This window comes from Chiloscyllium plagiosum, chromosome 14, assembly GCF_004010195.1.
Source record: "Chiloscyllium plagiosum isolate BGI_BamShark_2017 chromosome 14, ASM401019v2, whole genome shotgun sequence".
NCBI classification, from domain to species: Eukaryota; Metazoa; Chordata; class Chondrichthyes; order Orectolobiformes; family Hemiscylliidae; genus Chiloscyllium; species Chiloscyllium plagiosum.
In genome coordinates, this window is record NC_057723.1 from 66,725,520 (window position 1) to 66,745,275 (window position 19,756).

Consider the following 19,756-nt stretch of genomic DNA (forward strand, 5'->3'; position numbering starts at 1 on the left):
TGGGGTGAGGCTGCAGAGAGAAGGGTAAGTGAGGAGAGATGGGTCAGTGCTTGGGGGTGGGGAAGGAATGCTGAGAGGTTGGGAATGTGAAAGGGATTGGCAGTGTTTGGGGATGTGTTCATGAGGATTTGGGAATGGGATTAGGGCAGGTTGGAGAGAGTTTACTAAGAGGTTGCAAATGGGAACAGGCTGGGAAAGGTTGGTGGAGGGTTGGATGAAGGAGACACTGGGAATCGGATATGGTTTTGCAAAGGTTGCTGAGGGGGTGATGGGGAGAGTGTGGTGAGACCTTAAAAATGGGCAAGGAATTAGGAGGATTGGTGAGGTCCTGGTCATGAGGTCGTGATGGGAAGAGGTTGAAGAGGAGTTGCTATGGGTTTTGAAATGAGGAGAGGTTGGTGTGAGGGTGGAAATGTGACAGAGATGAGGGGAGGTTGGTGTGGGATTGGGAATGTGGAAGGGATGCAGGGGAGGTCGGTGTGTGCCTGGGAATGGTGAGACTTTGGTGAGGGGTTTGAAATGGGGAAGGGAGAGTTTAAAGTGAGATTATTCCCTGGTTGAGAATGTGGCAGGCAAGAGGAGAGCATGGGGAGGGGCTGGGAGTGAAGATGAGATGGGGAAAGGTTTGAATGGATTGGGAATTGGGGATGGAGCGAGGTTAGGGATAGGTTGCTGTTGAATCCTAGAGGCTGCAGCATCCCCAAGTGGAAAACAGGATGTTATTCTTCGAGCTTGTGCTAAGGCTTGTTGGAGCACTGTGGCAGGCCCAAAACAGAAATGTTGCTGTGGGAACATGGTGGCGCGTTGAAGCGGCAGTTAACAGGAAGCTCAGTCACTTTTGCAGACCAGTTGTAGGCGTTCTGCAAAGTGGCCACCCAGTTTAGACGAGAGACTACAGAGTAGAATTGATTGAATAAAATGCAGATATATCGCTGCTTCACCTGGAAGTTATGTCAGGGACCTTGGAGAGGGAGGAAATAGGAGGTAAATGAGTTGGCGTGGCACCTTTTGCAATTGCGAGGAAGGATGTGGGAAGATGTTGGGACTGGAGGAGGAGTGGATCAGAGTGTCCCAGAGGGAAATATAATACTTACAAATCTGTGGATGATATGAAGCTAAAAGGGCCCGTGTGTCGTGAGAAAGATGTAAAATGATTTTAGGAGGATTTGCACAGACTTGTGAAGGGGCAAAAATTAGGCAGATGGAATATAATGTTTAAAAAAAAGTAAGGTTATCCACAATGGTAAGAGAAACAATTGTACAGAGTATTTTTTAAATGGTTGGAAATTGTAGCTGTACAAAGGTCCCTAGGATCTTATCAATAAGTCACTTAAGATTAAAATGCAGATGCAGCAAGCTGTCAGGAAGGCTAATGGAATGTTAGCCTTTAACGCAAAAGGTTTTGAGTGCTGGAGAAGTAAAATCTTGCTTCAATTGTATGAAAGTTTGGTTAGACCACACCTGGAGTACAGTGTGTAGTTTTGGTCTCCTTAGTTCAGGAAAGATATTATTGCCACAGAGGCAGTGCAACATCTGTTCATCAGACTCGTTCCCGGGATGGTAGGACTCTCCAAAGAAGGGAGATTGGGTAAAATGGGCCTGTATTCTGTCAAGTTTCGAAGAATGAGAGGTGATTTCATTGAAACTTACAAAATACTTAAATGGATAGGTAAATGTTCCTCTAATGGTGGAATCTAAAAGCAGGCAGCACTATTTAAAAACAAAGGGGATGTCATGTAGGTCCAGGATGAGGAGAGATTTATTTTTACTTAAAGTGTAATAAACCTTTGGAATTCTGTAACACAGGCTGTGGAGGCTTAATCTTTGAGTCTGTTTAACATTAGATTGATAGATTTCCGATTACCAGCAGTCTATAGGGTTATGGGGATGGATGGGTTAAAGGCATTGAAGTGTTCATTCAGGTATGACCTTATTGAATTCTACAGCAGGCTTCATGGAACTATAGAAATTATAATGGTCGAAGGTGGCTATTCAGCCCATTTTGTCCATAGCAACTCAAAGACACCCAGATGCCATTTCTAATCTGATCTTCCTGAATACAGTCCATAGCTCTGCAGTGTACAGCATTTAAGGTGCAGATCCAAGTACTTTTTTTAAAGAGTTTAGGGTCTCTGCCTCTACCATCAACTTAGGCAGCAAATTCCAATCATCACAATCCTCTGGTTAAAAAATGTTTTCCTTCACATCCCTCCTAATCTTTCTGCCATTTAGCTTGAACCTTTAACCCTGGTTTTTGAACAGTCCACCAAGGTAGTTTGTCTCCTCTCTCAGTTTTGTATACCTCAATCAAATTTCACTCCTTCGCTTTTTTCATCCCAGGAAAACAATCCCAAACTCTCCAATCTCACCTTGTAGTGACAATTCACCAGCTCTGGTAGCATTCTAATAAATTTTCTCTACAGCAGTTATGTCCTTCTTGTGATGTAGTGACCAGAACTGCACACAGTTGTGGACTCACCAGCGTTTTATAGTTTCATTATAATAATCCCTACTTTTGTGCTCTATAGCTTTGTCAGTGAATAAGAGTATTCTATATGCCTTCTTTACAACCTAATTTATCTTTACTAATACCTCTAGAGACCACTTGCACACCAAGATCTCTCACTTCATCTACCACTCTCAGTATATTCCTGTTTACTGTATATTCCCTGTTATTGTTAAGTGCATTATCTCTCACTTATCAGAGTTGAACTCCATCTACTTTCCTGCCTACTCCACCAACCAATTATATCATTTTGGAGCTTACAGCTATTCTCTACACTAACCACTACACAGCCAATTGTGCCATCTGCAAATTTTCTAATTGTGCTCCCCATGTTCAAGTCCAAATTGTTAATGCATAAAACAATCAGCAAGCGTCCAAAAACTGAACCCTGTTGAATATTACTTGTAACAACTTTTTATTCACAAGGGCAGCTATGGATCATTATCCTTTAGTTATTAAGCCAACTTTGGAACTACTTTGACACATTACCCTATATGCTTTGGGCTTTTATTCTTTTGACCTGTGTGCCATGTGGAATCTCGTCAAATGTCTTACTAAAATCCATGTAGACAACATCCACTGTACTAGCCTCATCAATTTCACTCGTCATTTCCTCAAAGAATTCAACCAGTTTTGGAAGGCATGACCTTCCCCTAACAAAGCTATGGTGATTATGCCTTGCTATGTGACAGTTCATCCAATCCTTCAGGATTGATTCTAACAATTTGCCCAGTACCGAAATAAGACTAACTGACCTATAATCATTCACAGTTCCTTCGTACCTTTCTAAACAATGGAAATACCTTTGCATTCATCCGGTTCTCCTGCACCTCATCTATGTCTAGTGAAGATTGGAAATAATCCTCAGAGCATGTATTTCCACCTGGACCTCTTTCAACATCCAATGCAACAATCCATCTGGTCCTGGTAACTTATAGACTTAAGGTTTCAAACTCCTCTAACATTTCCTCTCTCATTATGACTATTTTATTCAATATTTCACAGTGCCCTCTTGGATTACTATATCCACATCATCCCCGTTCTTCTTGAATATGGAGACAGAAAAATCATTTAAAGTTCTTCCCATGTTCTCCGCATCTTCACACACAAGTTCCTTTCTTCATCGGTGACAGGTCCACGTTTCCCTTAACTATCCGTTTGTTCTTTTTATACTAGTAAAACATTTTTGGGTTTATCTTATCTCAGTTGCTTTTTTTTTAAACTGCCCTCTCTTTGATTTCCTTTTTTCTTTTTAAAACTTGCACTTTCCATACTCAGAGGGTATCCAGAGTGTGGATTTTTTGTGACTATCATAAACTTTCTTTTCCTGTTTAATCTTACCCTATGTTTTTGTAGAAGCCATGGGTGCCTAGATTTAGCAATACCATTCTTACTTTCAGAGGGGTCATTGCTTTGTGCCCTAAAGACCTTATGTTGTAGTGCCTCTCACTGGTTTACCACAAATTGAACAGCAGTCCTGTTCAATTCACCTTAGCCAAATCACTTCTCAGTTTTATAAAATTTGCCTTTACCCAGTTCAAGACTTTTAGTTCTGATTTATCTGTATTGCCTTTACCCAGTTCAAGACTTTGAGTCCTGATTTATCTATATTTTTCTCCTTACTAGTACTAAATGTATCCAAATAGTGGTCATTATCCCCAAAATATTCAACCCTGTCACACTTGCCCACTGTCATTCCCCAAAGCTAAATTCAGAATTGTATCTCCTTAATGGACTGGTCACATATTGTTTAAAGAAAACTCCTGGTCACAGTACATGGAATTTACATTCCCAATGCCCGTATTTTGTTTGAAATCCAGTCGATATTGTGATAGTTAAGTCTCATATTATAAATGCCCTCCAACAGGCAGAAATTTGTCTACACTTTCTGTTCCCTTGATTATTTTGGGGTGTGTAGAAGAGCTCCGGCTAGAAACGTCGATTCTCCTGCTCCTCGGATGTTGCCCGACCTGCTGTGCTTTTCCAGCAACACACTCTCAACTCTGATCTCCAGCATCTGCAGACCTCACTGTCTCCCGGTCTGTAGTATAGTCCTAGTTGTGTGATTGAGCTCAAAAGAGGGAACCCTTCTCACAACTGTGATTAATTCCTCAATACTGATACCCTCATCCCAGAAAACTGTACATCAATGGATATTTAGCTGCCAGTTTTGCCCCTTTAGTCAGGTTTCTGATATAGCAACAGCATGCTGCCATACTGCACTTAGTCCATCTGCCTTGTTTATAATAGTCCTTGCATTGAAGTATAAACAGTTCAACCCTGTCAATTTCATTTGCTGAATGCATTTTATTTGTCTCTTTTGTCTTTTTGTCACTGGCTACATCACCAATGTTCTACCTCCTGTTTCTTGATTTGAATCTGACCCATCTAAGCTTACACGTTGGTTCTCATCCCCCTGCCATACTAGTTTAGAACCTCAGCAATAGGACTAGTAAAAGCCTCCGTGAGGATATTTGTCCCAGCTCTGCTCAGGTGCAACCTGTCAGGCTTGTAGAGGTCCCACCTTCCCTAGAAACAGTCCCAATGCCTCAAGAATCTAAACCTTTCCCCAGCTCCAACATTTCTCCAGCCTCGGAATTCATCTGATCGTATTCCTGCTTACACTGGGAGCAATCCAGAGATTATTTGTGACATTTTGTATTTTAATTTATCTCCTAACTTCCTATAATTAGCTGTCAGATCTTCATCCCTTAGGCACCAACATAGGTTAACAATGTGTAACATGACCACTAGCTGTTCTCCCTCCCACTTTAATATCCTGCAGCTGCTCTGTCACACCTCTAACCATTGCATCAGATATGGAGCATACCACTCCTTGGATTCACAACTGCAGTCACTGAAGTACCTGTCTGTACCCTTTGGTATTGAGTCCCCTGCCACTCATTTTCCTCCCCTTCTGTACAGCAGAGCTACCAGTGTTGCCATGAACTTGGTTGATCCTGCTTTCCCAGGTGTCTCCTACACTTCCTTCCTGAGACTTTTACTTTGTCTTTAGGTCATCCATTCCCTTTCTGCCTGGGCAATCCTCATCTGGGTGTGGCCACCTCATTATACATGCTATCTACAACATTCTCAGCATCACATATGCTTCACAGTGAGTCTACCCACAGCTCCAGCTCCAAAGATTGGTGAGCCAGTAGCTGCAGATGGACACGTCTTGCACACGCAGTCGACGAGGGCCCTAACAGCATCACTTATTTACCACACTGCACAAGAGGAACACACCATGGGCTTGAGGTCTCCTGTCATGACAGGAAAACTGTAATACTCTGCTTCACTTACCAACTGGCTGTTTCCATTGATCATTTTATGAACTGCCCTGACTGAGACTGACTACCAGTCTTTCAGCTCCACACACTCATCTCGACCAACTCCTGGTTTTCACCAAACTTGAAAGCACTCTCATTTAGTCATGCAGCACTCAGTAAGTAGCACTGGGTTGACCTCCTTTGCATTGGCCCCAAAAGCAATACTTCTGAACTGGATCAAACCAGTTGTTCAGCTAACCAGCTTCAGTTGACTCAGCAAATTCCTGTTACATTTCTGGAACAAACTACAGTCAGGGGGTCCCTCCTGTCACACAGTAGTAGTGTCCCTACCCCTGATCCAGCTGGCCCAGGTTCAAGTCCTATTTGCTCCAGGTGTGTAATACCTCCAACCAAATAGAACAGCTTTTAGTTAAAAAACTAATTTAACATTGAAATCAGCCCTGAATTCAAGTTGAATTACCATATACATCTTTATATTCTGTTTTCGCCAAACCCCAAAGCACTCTCATTTAGCAAAGCAGCACTCAGTGCAGCCAACAGGCTGAATGGCTTGCTCCAGTTCCTATTATCATTCAATGAAGAAAGTTATTCCTCATTTCTTCTTTTATTGCCTTTCCCCTCCTGCACCATCTCACATGTAATCTGGATAGGAGCTGGCCATTCAACCACTCCATCATTCAATAGGATAACAATTCCTCTTTGAACACAATAACTGGACCACCCCTGTCCTACTTCTCACATGACTTCAAGTCAATCTCCACTCGTGCTCACTAGGTGGAGTAGGATTTGAACGTATAATCTATAGCTCAGTCATGATTTTACAGCACTGCTTGAACTTTAGCTAACTAAAGACACCAAAAAAATCAGTGAGCTGCAGGATCTGGCCCCAAATTGCCATTCCTCCACTGATGACTCACCTTCTCTGACAGAAAATAGCAGCCAAAACCTAGTTCGAGGTTTAACCTGGTGTATTTACTTCAAGCTTTGCTGATTTTCTATAAAACTCAAAGGTGCAAAGATAAATAAATGCAGCAATCAATAGGTGTAAAAGTAGTGCCATGATTTCTTGAATCGGTCAACTATTTAGCGAAAATCACAAACAAAAGCAGAAGTTGTAGGGCTGGCAGCATCTGTGAAGAGAAATCAAAGTTAACGTTTTGGATCCAGTGACCCTTCTTCTGTTTTTATTTAGCAATGTTCTTGCCTAATTTGTCAGTGAAACAGTACAAACAATAACACATATGGAGGCTGAGGGCAAGGACGAAGTGCAAACAATAGAGCTTTCCTCACTAAAACCAAAGTGATTAAAGGAGATTTAAAGTAATTGTTCCACAATGCATCACATTAGATTGATCGCAAAACTGAATCCATAGGATTACAGAGCTATGGAACTGTCAGAGGGACAGAAAGCAAAGAGCACTGTACACAATGGGGATCACTGCTCATTTGATGATCTATGACTTGGGTATAATTTCAATGTTCATGAATGATAAAACTCAACTGTATTAAATACTGAGGATAACAACAGACATTTGATGGGCAGAAATGGACAGACATGTAGCAGCTAAAATTAAATACAAGCCAGAAACACTGCCAACTGAGCAATTAAATAGCAAACGGACCATGGAGCATTGTGTCCAATTCTGCTTTGCTGAGAGCTGGAATTTATTTGACTTGTTTCAAAGATGCAGCGTTGGTTTTGTGGACAGACCAAAATTGTTGCAACTGCTCTTGCAGTAAAGAAAGTCAAAGACAAATGGTGTTTTAAACCATTAAAGTTGAGAGAACATAATGAGAATTTGTTTCTAATAGCTGAAGAGACAGGGAACTGATTCAAAATAACTAAAGACAGCACCAAGAAACTGTTGACATACAAAGAGAGATTAGCATAAAGTGGTCAAAACAAGCTCATAAGCAAACTTTACAAGGACTGAATAGTTTACGAAATGTATTGGTGAAACAACGAAGCACACAAAGATAGCTTGAACAATCAGTGCAGATTCAATGCTGTCAATTAGTTTGTGTAATAAATGTGGGAAGAATGTTTCAATTTGCTCAACATACCAAAACCAAGGTCATAAATATATTGCAATTAATTAATTTACATTTGATGGTCGATGGAATGTAGGTGTTTGCTAGCTGGACCAACATTTATTGCCTGAGGTGGTGATGACCTGCCTTCTTGAACCTGCTGCAGTCCAAGTCCTATAGGAAGACCCACAATGCCCTTAAGAAAGAGTTCCAGGATTTTGACCCAGAGATACTGAAGGAATTTCTCCCCCACCGCCCACTCATCTGACATCAAGAGTTGGAATTTATTTCCATGTGGAAAGTCAAGTGTTTGCAAAGATTTGACTTAAATGTATTGGTAGAATCCATCTGGGAGAGCAGGGATCCAAGAGATATCAATCCCCATTTTAACTTAGATGCAATATTCTGGGGCATAAAGGCAAGCTGGAAGGTCCCATCACAACTCCCCACCCTTCTTTACTTGTTGATTTGGTTCCTCTGTCCAAACCCAGCAGAACCTCTGTATAGATTGCAGGCAGGAGACAGATTTCAGTTGAAACACTACAGCTAAGAATCAACGGTTAGTGAGATGAGGGGAAGATTTATGCTGTTGCAGTTGGGAGTAGACTGGAACAAGGGAGGCCTAAGTTATTTTCTGGGGTCTGGAACAGCATTGATGCTGCACAGCCAGGTTAACTTTTCCTGATAATCATAGAATCCCTACAGTGTGGATCAGGCCATTTGGCCCAAAAAGTTCACACCGACCCTCCAAAGAGTAACCCACCCAGACCCATTCCCCTACCCTTCTACTCTACATTTGACCCCTGACTAATGCACCTAACCTCCACATCCTTTTACTTTAGGCTATCAATTTCTGACTCTGCCAGTATACCTTTTCAGACATTCACGTTGGACAATCCTAACATAGCCCGTGTTTCAAACTGACATGGTATAAGTGACAGACCGTTCCATCTGTTCTTTCATATGGTCTGTCAGAAGCACTTCCCTCAACTTCAAAATCATTTTAAATGTGTCATAAAAACATTTCAAATGACAGGATCCTGCAATCAATCAGAATAACCTAGAATAAGTCTCATCTTACACCAAGTGCCCATTTGGACCATACAGAAACTTTATTTCGCAAATCACAATAATGACAACTTCAGCAGAGATGTTCAAATATTTTCCTGAAGGGCTTATGCCCGAAACATCGATTCTCCTGCTCCTCGGATGCTGCCTGGCCTGCTCCGCTTTTCCAGCAACACACTTTTCAACTCTGGTCTCCAGCATCTGCAGTCCTCACTTTCTCCAAATATTTTTCACTCCAAGGTCAAATTTGTCTCATAGGGCTTCAAGTCACAAACTCTCAATAGTTCCAATATGCTTTGAATACGTCAGGTTTCTGCTGTTGCTAAGTTTTGTTGTAGAATTTATTCAAGGACACAGCTGTAGGCCCATAAAATTCTGACTAGTCATGTCTTAATCTTCAAGGCACAGATCACTACTCACCACAGGACGAAGAAGGGTTTAATATCCCAGGCAAACCTATGTTGGCTACAAAGACACTCTCAATCAAGATTCTTGTTTCTCTCCCCACCAGCCTAAAGGTCATGCTTACCATTGGGGTGGCACGGTGGCTCAGTAGTTAGCACAGCTGCTTCACAGCACAAGGGCCTTGGGTTCGATTCCAGCATTTGGTGACTATTTGTGTAGAGTCTGCACATTCTCCCTGGTTTCCATAGCCCAAAGATGTGCTGGTTTGGTGAAATGGCAGTCCTAACTTGCCCATAGTGTTAGGTGCATTAGTCAGAGGGAAAACAGGTCTGAGCAGGTTACTCTTCGGAGGGTTGGTGTGGACTTATTGGGCCGAAAAGCCCGTTTCCACACTGTAAGGAATCTAATCTAATCTTAAAACTACTAACAAAATGTTAGGATACCCAGAAACAGAATTTCCAGTTGCTGATGCAACACAAGATTGCATATTACTATGAACACTTGCAGAGAATTTCAGCAGCGTTTCCAAGTAGTCGTTCAACGCCATCTCATTTTTGTTAAAAATCACAACACCAGGTTATAGTCCAACAGATTTAATTGGAAGCACACTAGCTTTCGGAGCGACGCTCCTTCATCAGGTGATTGTCACATTCACCTGATGAAGGAGCGTCGCTCCGAAAGCTAGCGTGCTTCCAATTAAATCTGTTGGACTATAACCTGGTGTTGTGATTTTTAATTTTGTACATCCCAGTCCAACACCGGCATCTCCGAATCATCTCATTTTTGAGCAGCGTCTGAGAATGAAATGGCCTCATCATTTTCCCCACGAGAAAGATTACCATTTCCACCCTCAGTGTTGCAGACTCCATCTTTGCCTCAGCCCACTGAAAACCTCATTCAAAGCCTGCCACCCAGCTTTGTGTTCACCCAGTGTCACGATGCCTGCTAATTTACATGATGCAGTGTAAAGCATTCTTGTGCAATGAGGCAATTGTAAAACGAACTGGTTTATTTACAATGACAGATAAAATAGAAGGACAACGTTCACAGCAAATTTTGTGGTGTTACAGCTACAGTTATTCTACTTCCCATCCAGCGTCTGTCTCCACGTCCAGAGATCTTTGATCATCTATAGGACAAAAGAGTATTAACAATCACAGTATGAGAACAGCCATACAACTTAACTGGTGTTCATATTCCTCACCAGCATCATAAATTTCACATCAAGATCTTCTATTATTTTTTCCCTCATGAACTTACTGAACTCCCCCATTGCATCTGTTGTTTGATGGATGTGACAATACCATCACTGCCATATGGAACCTCAATGTCAAACACGACCAAAACATGACCTGCAGTTTTTCCTTTCTTGAAAAAAAAACAGCCTGACCTACCCTAACTCCCCTGACAATTAAAATCGCTGGGATTTAGTGTTACCTGTATAAATGCATTTTGTCCAAATGTTTGTTATATTGTCTCTAAGACTAGAAGTATACACCATGCACTAGTTGAACCAAAGGTTTTTCACAGGATTACTGTAACTTCACATTTTGAATTGTATCCATGTATGAATCCAGCCACTTCACTTCTATGGCTTTATTAATCGCAGAGCTACTTAGCAGCCTGGAGACTTTAGTGAGGCCATTTAGAGTTCAAGGTTTGAGTAAAGATTTGTAGCTCGAGTGCCAGTTCTCATGGTCTGCTTCTGCTGCTTCTGGTAGCTCGTTGTAGTGGCTGGTGCATTGGACCCAATACACTGGCCATTACAACAAACAACCAGCAACCAGAAGCAGCAGAAACGGAACCAAATAAATTCCAGAAGAGACAGTATGCTTAAAAGGAGACTGCAAAGCACTGAAGACGTCACTTAGAAAGGGAACAAAATGTCTGCAAATCAACCTCCCAGCTTAGCAAAATACCCATAACCATGTTATTTACAGTATTTTGGGCAGTTCCGGTTACCACATTTTAAGGACGACATGAAGAAGTATTTAGAAAGGATGCAAAAGAGATAGACACATGAACATTATCCATAGCATCTTATTTGTTGATCACTGTCCCATCTTGTCAGGTATATCTGTATGCTTGTCAAATTTCACACACACATAAAACTATGAGCAACAGGCAAACCATAAGCTGGGATAAGAGCCCACTTCAGCTGTTCTATAATGTATTCACAACCCAATAAGTCAACTCACCAACAGCAAAGAAACTTGCAGCAAGCTGCTAGGTTAACACATCAACATGGACCGAAAAATTCATGAACAAGGCTGAGGTCAAGCACTCACCTTTGGGTCTTCCACCCTCAAGCCATTTTTCAGGAAGTTTACAAACTTGGACTCCATTTTGGGCAGACTGACACCCTGTTTAAAAGATTAGAGTCATACTCAGCATACCCACAATACAGAATCTGCAATTTCCAAACAGACACAACCACATACCATCCCTGCATTCCAAGTGATAAAACAGCAATTGGAAACATTATATTTTCAATGACAACAATCTTTCAAAACATTATTGAGCTCACTCCATTTACGTAAGGAGCTACCACACAATGTTCACTTTTCCTATAACCCAGAAAATAACTGATGGTCAGGGTAGCACATTCCTGATCGTAACTTGTTGCATTCACAAGAATTCCCTTCCTTCTGATTTTGCTGGTTGCTAAATATATTAATGGAAAGACCTCCACACTTCAAGATCACTTATTCCAATTCAATATCTCAGCTCTAGCTGCAACACAGACAGAAGTGAGCAAATCACCAACTAACCACCTCATATCCAGAGTGTATTCGGAAAAGGGATAGGATCAGACTTCAATGTAATTCCACCCTCATTTAACAGCCAGTCTCCTGCACGGTGAAGAATGGTCATTTGGCTGTATGTTAGTGTAAAACAAAACTTTAAAGGAGCCATTTAACCCAGAAAACAAAGAGCACTGAAGTACACCATTTCACTTGCATGGTTTTTAATTCTCCATTATAAAGTTTCCATTACACAGATTCCTCACTCAAAACTACCTATAAACGTCAGTGCTTCAGTTGGTGTACATTAAAGAAACTGTGGTATGTTCCGACAACTCACCTTTTCCAAAAAGGTCTTCAATTTAGTCTTGATTTCTTCTATGGTCAGTGGAGCCTTGGTGGTTTTGGGGGTTTTGGGTGTTTTGGGTTTACTACTGGATTCCGGAGTCTGGAGTAAAAACAAATTATGAGCACTGTCCTAAGAGCAACACTTGCTCCATACACCCTTTCTTAACTTTACAGAGCAAGCACATTGCACAAAGTGGTCCAATTACCCCAGAGACCCACAGCTTATCAGGTCAATTACCAATTTTCTAGTCTGCATTCAGGTTACAGAATGATGGCAGTTTCAAAGTCAAAGAGCAATGCTAATTAAAACTCATACCATGAACAAAAACAGCATGATGTAAATGAAAAGACTGCTCCAAGGTATAAAGGGATCTGGGTGTTCTATTCATGAATCACAGTATGTTAGCATGCAGGTCCAACTAACAAGCAGGAAAACAAATAGAAGGTTTTTAGTTATTGCAATAGGGATGTAACATAAAAGTAGGGATATTCTTCTACATTTGTACAGGGCACTGTTCAGTCCATATCTGGAACACAGTTGTCGTCGTCTTATCTTACAGCAGTTCAGAAGTTTACTCAACCGATTACTCGACGAAGAGGTTGATATAGTTGCAACCTCTTCTTATAAGGTAATCAGCATTCAGAAGAATGAGTGATGATATTTTTGAATGTTATAAGTTGGTGACAGGACTCAACAGGATGGATGCTGTTACATTTTTCTGAAAGTTGTCTTTGAAATTCTCTTCAAAGGGAGCTGTGAGGTCAGGTCATGGAATTTTTTTTAGAAAAGCAGAGCAGTTAAGATTCTTAACTAAAAAAAGTTGAAGAGCATCAGAACTGGGTAGAAATGCCCTAGAGGTGATGCTAAGATGCCCTTTTGATCCCATGCAGTCAGTGCAGTATGAAGACTCTCACATTGCCAAGAATCCCTTAGTTACAGCGAAGTTCAGGAATTTAATTTCCAATCACTATATTGCACATTTTGGAAAAAACTGCACAGTCCACATGCACTCTCTCTATTTGGAGGATTCCATTGAAGCAGTCTTGTCAAGTTGCTGCAGTCTTATAGATGCGTGCACGCACATACACACATATTAATGGATATTTAATTATGTTCTGCAGGTAAAACTAGGCAAATGCAAAGAATTTTGTCACATTCCGCACTAAAGGCTTACAATCATCATTGTTCTTTTCAAATCACACATTATCCCACTTTACAAGACACATAGAAGAAGCAATTCTCAAACATACCAAGGAAAGGTCTCTAACTTTGGACTGCTTGTTTTCTGGTGTGGATTTGGTGGGTGTTTTGCCATTTTGGTTGGGAGTCCCTTTCAATCCAGGTGTTGCCTTGAGTGGAGTTTTCTGAAGAGGCTGCAAAGACCATTGAAAAGATACTAACTGGAAAAACTATCGACCGTGTCTTATTAAGACAACACACTCTCAGATTTTACCAGCCCTAAGTCAAGACACATGGTCTGAAATTTTCCCAGAACCTTTCACTCATGCCTCTTGAAAACCATTAATCATCCTTGCAAATGGTTAATTTTACAGGCTGATGTCAAATCCTGTCAGGTGATGTCCCCGCACAAAACCTTGGAACTAACTTCATATTTTTGGTGCTCTATTAAAGCAGGTACACAGAGTGTAGACCCAAGTGACAGTTAGAAGCCATTGGATAGACTACAGGTCCTGTGTCGCAACTGGATCCTGCAGCCATAGCATGTACAGTTGCAGCACCCCTGACAAGGAGCGTAAAGTCTTCAAAGGCCAGTCTCTAGCTCTTTCAACTTAAGTGCCAGGATTACCTTTTTTGCCGGGGTCATCACTTTCTCATCTTCACCTTCATCATCATCATCATCATCATCGTCCTCTTCTTCTCTACAACAAAGAAATGTCTTTCAGTGAGACAGCCACATTTTCATGGTAGTACACAGCCCTTACCCTGGAAGATCTCCCATGTGTTAGCTTCACTGTCACACAAATCTGTACCAAGTTTGAATCATTGACATTTACCTACAGCTTCTAACATCATGGGTTTTTATGATCTATATGAAGCCAATTTAACCAAACAAATTTATTCAGCATAAAAAAAAACACTGCAGCAGATAAATTTCAAAATTCATAAAGACTTGAACTCTGGAGTCTGGACTGCAGATTCCTTCCCAAACTGATATTTTGGCACTGGTTCTCATTTTAGCCTCCCTTGTGCTGCTCTCAGATCATTTCAGGGACAAGAGAGATCAAGCACTTTTTCACAAAGAGACTACAAAACTTCCTATGAAAGACAACAGGAACGATCACTTAACACTCACTCATCATCTTCATCAGAGTCTTCCACTTTCATTTTCTTCTGCTGAACAAAAGAAACATTTTAGCACCAAATCATTTTAGCAATTATTGATGCAACTGCAACAAGAAAGAGTGGTGAGAAAGAGAAGGCAGGGAAGAGGAATATAATGGACAAGGAAGGAAAACATCTTTCGATCCAGACAAGTAAAACTTTTGTACAGATTGTCAGTGTCCACAAATAACAAATAAACAATGCACAAACATACAAATCAGTGGGTTTAAGCACTGACTTACTGCATTTCCCTGGCCACTTATGGTGAAATAATACAAGTTATGATGAGAAACACATTAACAAGCCATGTGACAAGTTGATCAGTGGGTGCAGCTTTAGCGAAGCCCCCAGCACGCACCGGCAATATTTTGGATGCTGCAGCAGCTGGTCGCTTTACAGCTTGTTTCGGTGTGGTGGTCTCCAACATGCTGTCATCCTCGACATCCGACTCCAAGTCGTCATCCTCCAATGCTTAAAGTAAAGGATAAAAGGATTAAAGCCATCCTGATCTCCCCTTCAAAGGCTCCCAACTGCCTCAGAAAACGACAACAAAATCCAATCCAAGAAGTCTTTCTTGACAATTAAACAGCTCACTAGCCCGCTACCTAACTTTCAACTCCTCCAGCCGAAGTGTAATATCAACAATTTGGTGCCAGTGATACTCCAACCCCTCCCACACTTCGTGGCCATCAGAAATGTTAATAATGTCCACTTACCAATGAGGTGCTGGCCACTGATGTGCACGGGACCTGTTCCAGATTTGAGCCGAAATGTCACAGGTGGTGCCATTTCAAATCCTCCCAAACTAACCTGTGTCAAACACAATTAAAAATTACAATAAGTTATTTCTGCTGTGCAAACCCAGCTCTGTCTGTCGATCCTCGGCAAGAGATACAATTCAAGTTATTTGAAGAATCAAGACTTGGAGACATCAGTGTTGGACTGGAGTGTACAAAGTTAAAAATAACACAACACCAGGTTAGAGTCCAACAGGTCTATTTGGAAGCAATAGCTTTCAGAGCTCTGGTCCTTCATCAGGTGGTCGTGGAGAATAAGATTGTAAGACACAGAATTTATAGCAAAGTTTTACAGTTCGACGTAACTGAAATTATATAATGAAAAAGACCTGGATTGTTTGTTAAGTCTCTCAGCTTTTAGAATGTTCATGCTGGTTTCAGTTCTTTCATATGTAAATTACAAAACATTGTGGCACAATGGTCAGACTGATTCTAATCTTAAAAAACAGATTTACAGAATCTTACATGAATTCATGCAGTTTTTGAGCAAAGTAAAATGTAATTCTGCAAGTACAAATTCACCCCACAAACGTATGTGCGTGTGCGTGTGTGTGAGAGAGAGAGAGGGAGAGAGAGAGAGAGAGAGAGGGGGGCGGATAGGTGGGAAGCCTGGGATAAGGTAGGGGAGGGTAAATGAGGATTCCCCCAAAGGATCCTTCCACTTCCGACAGAAATTCTCCTGTACTTCGACAGATATCATTTACTGTATCAGTTGCATCCGATAAGGTCTCTCTACATTGGGGAGACGGGACGCCAATTTACGAATTATTTCAGAGAACATCTCTGGGACCGACGCACCCCACCACCCCATGACTGATCACTTTAACACCCCTCCCACTCCACCAAGGACATGGAGGTCATGGGCCTTCTCCATCACCAAACCCTAACCACCTGCTGCCTGGAGGAAGAACGCCTGATCTGCCAACCTGGAACCCTGCAACCACATGGGATCAATGTGGATTTCACCTATTTCCTCATTTCCCCTCCCCCCACCTTATCCCAGTCCCAAGCCTCCAACTCTGCACCACCCTCTTGACCTATCCACCTTCCTTCCCACCTATCCCTTTCCTTCTCCTCTCCAATCTATCACCTTTCCCCCACCTTCATCTACCTATCACATTCCCAGCTACCTTGCGCCAGACTTAACCGCTTCCCATTTATCTCTCAGCCCCTCATACCCAAGCCTCATACCCAAAACATCATTCTCCTGCTCCTCGGGAGCTGTCTGACCTGCTGTGCTTTTCCAGCACCACACTCTTGACTCTGAACTCCAGCATCTGCAGTCCTCACTTTCTCTTGAGATTATGACAGATGCTAGATATAGGTAAAAACAATGACTGCAGATGCTGGAAACCACATTCTGGATTAGAGTGGTGCTGGAAAAGCACAGCAGTTCAGGCAGCATCAGATGCTAGATATACAAAGGGCAGCCAATTAATATTTATAGACAATGCCCAGTTGCTTTCAACAACATGGTAGGAACCAAAGTGAATTCTAACCACAACTAACCTTCCCCCGGAGTGTCCCAATTGTAGTGTGATACATTATTCTTTTTGGTTAATAACTGGATACTCACTGTAGGCTGTATTGACAACTTCAAAGCTGCCAAAGTCACCTTTGTGTTTTTGCCATCAGAGTTTAAGCCTTCTGCTTCAACCAGATGCAGGTCATCACTTGCCCCAACACCAAGGCAAACCTGTAAAAGCCAAAGCACAGGAAAGCCCATAAAGGTACCCTCATGTCAGAAATCACAAAATGCAAGCATTAGTACAAAACAGCATTTGCATCGAACATATAGGACCCTCAAAACACTCAAAGTAGAAGTTTTGACAAACATGCTAGAATTCCCCAGCTTTTCAAAATCAACAAAATATATACACAATGACACCACAATAAAATTCCCTCAATTATGAAAGGAAAATGCCCAGACTATTAATTCCTCGTCATGCACATGACCGGCACATTTCAATATTGTCTGGACATTCCACACTTCAACATTCAGATTTACAGTCATTTGTTCCATTTGCAATGTCGGAAAAAATATGCCCACTGAGCACATTTAAACCTTGTCACCTTAATTAAATCCCTGTGGTGCAAGGAGGGGGGTTTGGCTACAGATCAGCGTTCATTCGGCACGTTTTTACACACTTTCAACAAGTCAGACAAGTGAGAGGTGCGATAGACACACTCACCGTCCTCAAAGAAAGCTGATGCTCAGAATCATCATCTTCCACCTCCATCTTGTACTCTTTATGACCAGCCTTCAGCTCACACCCTGAAAAGGATAATATCCCTCAGTCAACAAATTCTAGATGTAAACACATGTAATATAGTGCACTCTTCAAAAGCTGAAAAGACAGGTGGTTTTCAGCACTGCCCTATCAGATTGTTATTACAGCTTCACCCCCATTAACAATACTGCACTCAGTGCTCATACCTTTTTAAATGCCCTGCATACAGTTTAAATGCCCCTGGAGTTACATTGCAAGCTCCACCGCAGATCCTGTTCAATCCCGAAGGCGGGATCCAGTGGATCCATGCTGTGCTATCCACTGGGGGCCCTCCCATCACCCCACCCCACCTTTATTCTTGCCAACGGCCGCACTCTCAACCGCGGCCTGAGGCCCGGGGCTGCACATGGGTTCCAGCAGGCACATGGGGGCCGGCCCCGCTCCGGGATTCGGGGCCCGTGGGCACGTTCCTCCTCCTCCTCCGGCGGCCTTACCGAACAGAAAGCTCTGCGGCCTAAGCGACGCGGCCGCCGGCGCCGACGAACTCTCAAACCCAGATTCCGCCATTTCTTCGTTCCTTGCGAAGAAGACCCGCGGCCGCTCGCCGCCTGCCTTATATACCCCCCCAACCAACTCTCGCGAGTCTTCGGCTCGGTGACCAATCAGAGCGGGCCCCTGGGCCGAGAGGGCGGGACCGGAGCTATCAATCACGCCAACAGGGTCTGGGAGAAAAAAGTGAGGAGTGCAGAGGCTGGAGATCAGGTTAGAGAGTGTGGTGCTGGAAAAACACAGCAGGTCGTGCAGCATCCGAGAAGCATGATGAGCTCCTGCCCGAAACGTCGATTCTTCTGCTCCTCCGATGTGCTTTTCCAGCAACACACTCTCAACCAACAAGGACTGGCTACGTGTCAGTGAGGAGTCAGCCAGGAAACCCTCCTTTGCACACCCACCATTCAATCACAGCACCATCACTGAATACCACCCCATCAACACCTTGAGTGACATTCTCCAAAACTCAACTGAACTGAACCTTGTTAAACCAGTGGCTGCAAGAACAAGTCAGAGGCTTGGCATGTCAGGCATCATCTGAGGAGCAGGAAAATCGACGTTTTGGGCAAAAGCTCTTCATCAGAAAAATCCCTGATGAAGGGCTTTTGCCCAAAACATCAATTTTCCTGCTCCTCAGATGATGTCTGACTTGCTGAGCTTTGCCAGCACCACTCTAATCTCCAGCATCTGCAGTACCCAACTCTGCCCAGAGGCTTGGCATATAGCAAGAGTAACTCACCTGATTCCCATCTCCAAGGCTGGAGTTTGATAGAATATTCTCCACTTGCCTACACGAGTGCACCTACAATGCTGAAGAAGCTCGACACCATCAAGCAGAAAGCAGCCCACTTCATTTGCACCACAAACACTGGCTCCCTCCACCTGCAATGTGTACCATTTATAATACGCACTACAGAAATTCACCAAGGATCTTTGAAGAACTCCTGTGAAACCCACAACCACTTCCATCTGGGAGGACAATGGCAGTAGATACATGGGATAATGACCACCACCTGCATGTTCCTCTTCAAGCGACTCACTATCCTGATGACTTGGTTTATTGTCACATGTACTTTGTCACAAAATACAGTGAAAGGTTTTATACACTGTCACCACTCCCTAGTGTTATCTTAAAGAGAGTAGACTAAAGAAATAAAGAAAAAGTGTTCAACTAACTTGTCTGCTGTAAGCCTGAGGGCCAGGCATGAGTTCCTTTTCCCCACTGCTGCCGCTGAAACAAAAGTCACCAATCTTTGACACCATCTCACCTCCACTGACACACTCACCAGAGTCCTCACTGGACCTTGCAAATGCCACCGATGCTGCCATGTACTGCACCAGCCCGATCTCCACTCCAATGCTGCCATAAGTCTGCTTCAGGCCCACTTGGAAATGTATCATTGTTCCTTTACTGTCACTAGATAAAAATTGCAGAACGTCCTC

The 19,756-nt window shown here is 42.6% G+C and overlaps 1 protein-coding gene across 2 annotated transcripts; it reads right to left on the reverse strand.

Moving 5' to 3' along the window:
• Positions 1-10,294: 10,294 nt before the first annotated feature.
• Positions 10,295-18,364, reverse strand: LOC122556779 (nucleophosmin-like). 2 transcript variants are annotated; one of them, XM_043703940.1, is made up of 11 exons: positions 18,259-18,364; positions 17,726-17,808; positions 17,110-17,229; positions 15,453-15,546; positions 15,095-15,207; positions 14,708-14,745; positions 14,201-14,273; positions 13,644-13,766; positions 12,385-12,492; positions 11,589-11,663; positions 10,295-10,429 (listed from the first exon to the last, which is right to left on the reverse strand). In XM_043703940.1, exons 1-11 carry the CDS (start codon positions 18,329-18,331, stop codon positions 10,382-10,384), a joined length of 948 nt encoding a protein of 315 aa, XP_043559875.1. In that variant the 5' UTR covers positions 18,332-18,364; the 3' UTR covers positions 10,295-10,381. The 2 variants fall into 2 exon arrangements, with proteins under 2 accessions (XP_043559875.1, XP_043559874.1); XM_043703939.1 differs by having other exon boundaries at positions 14,708-14,748.
• Between the last annotated feature and the right edge of the window lie 1,392 nt (positions 18,365-19,756).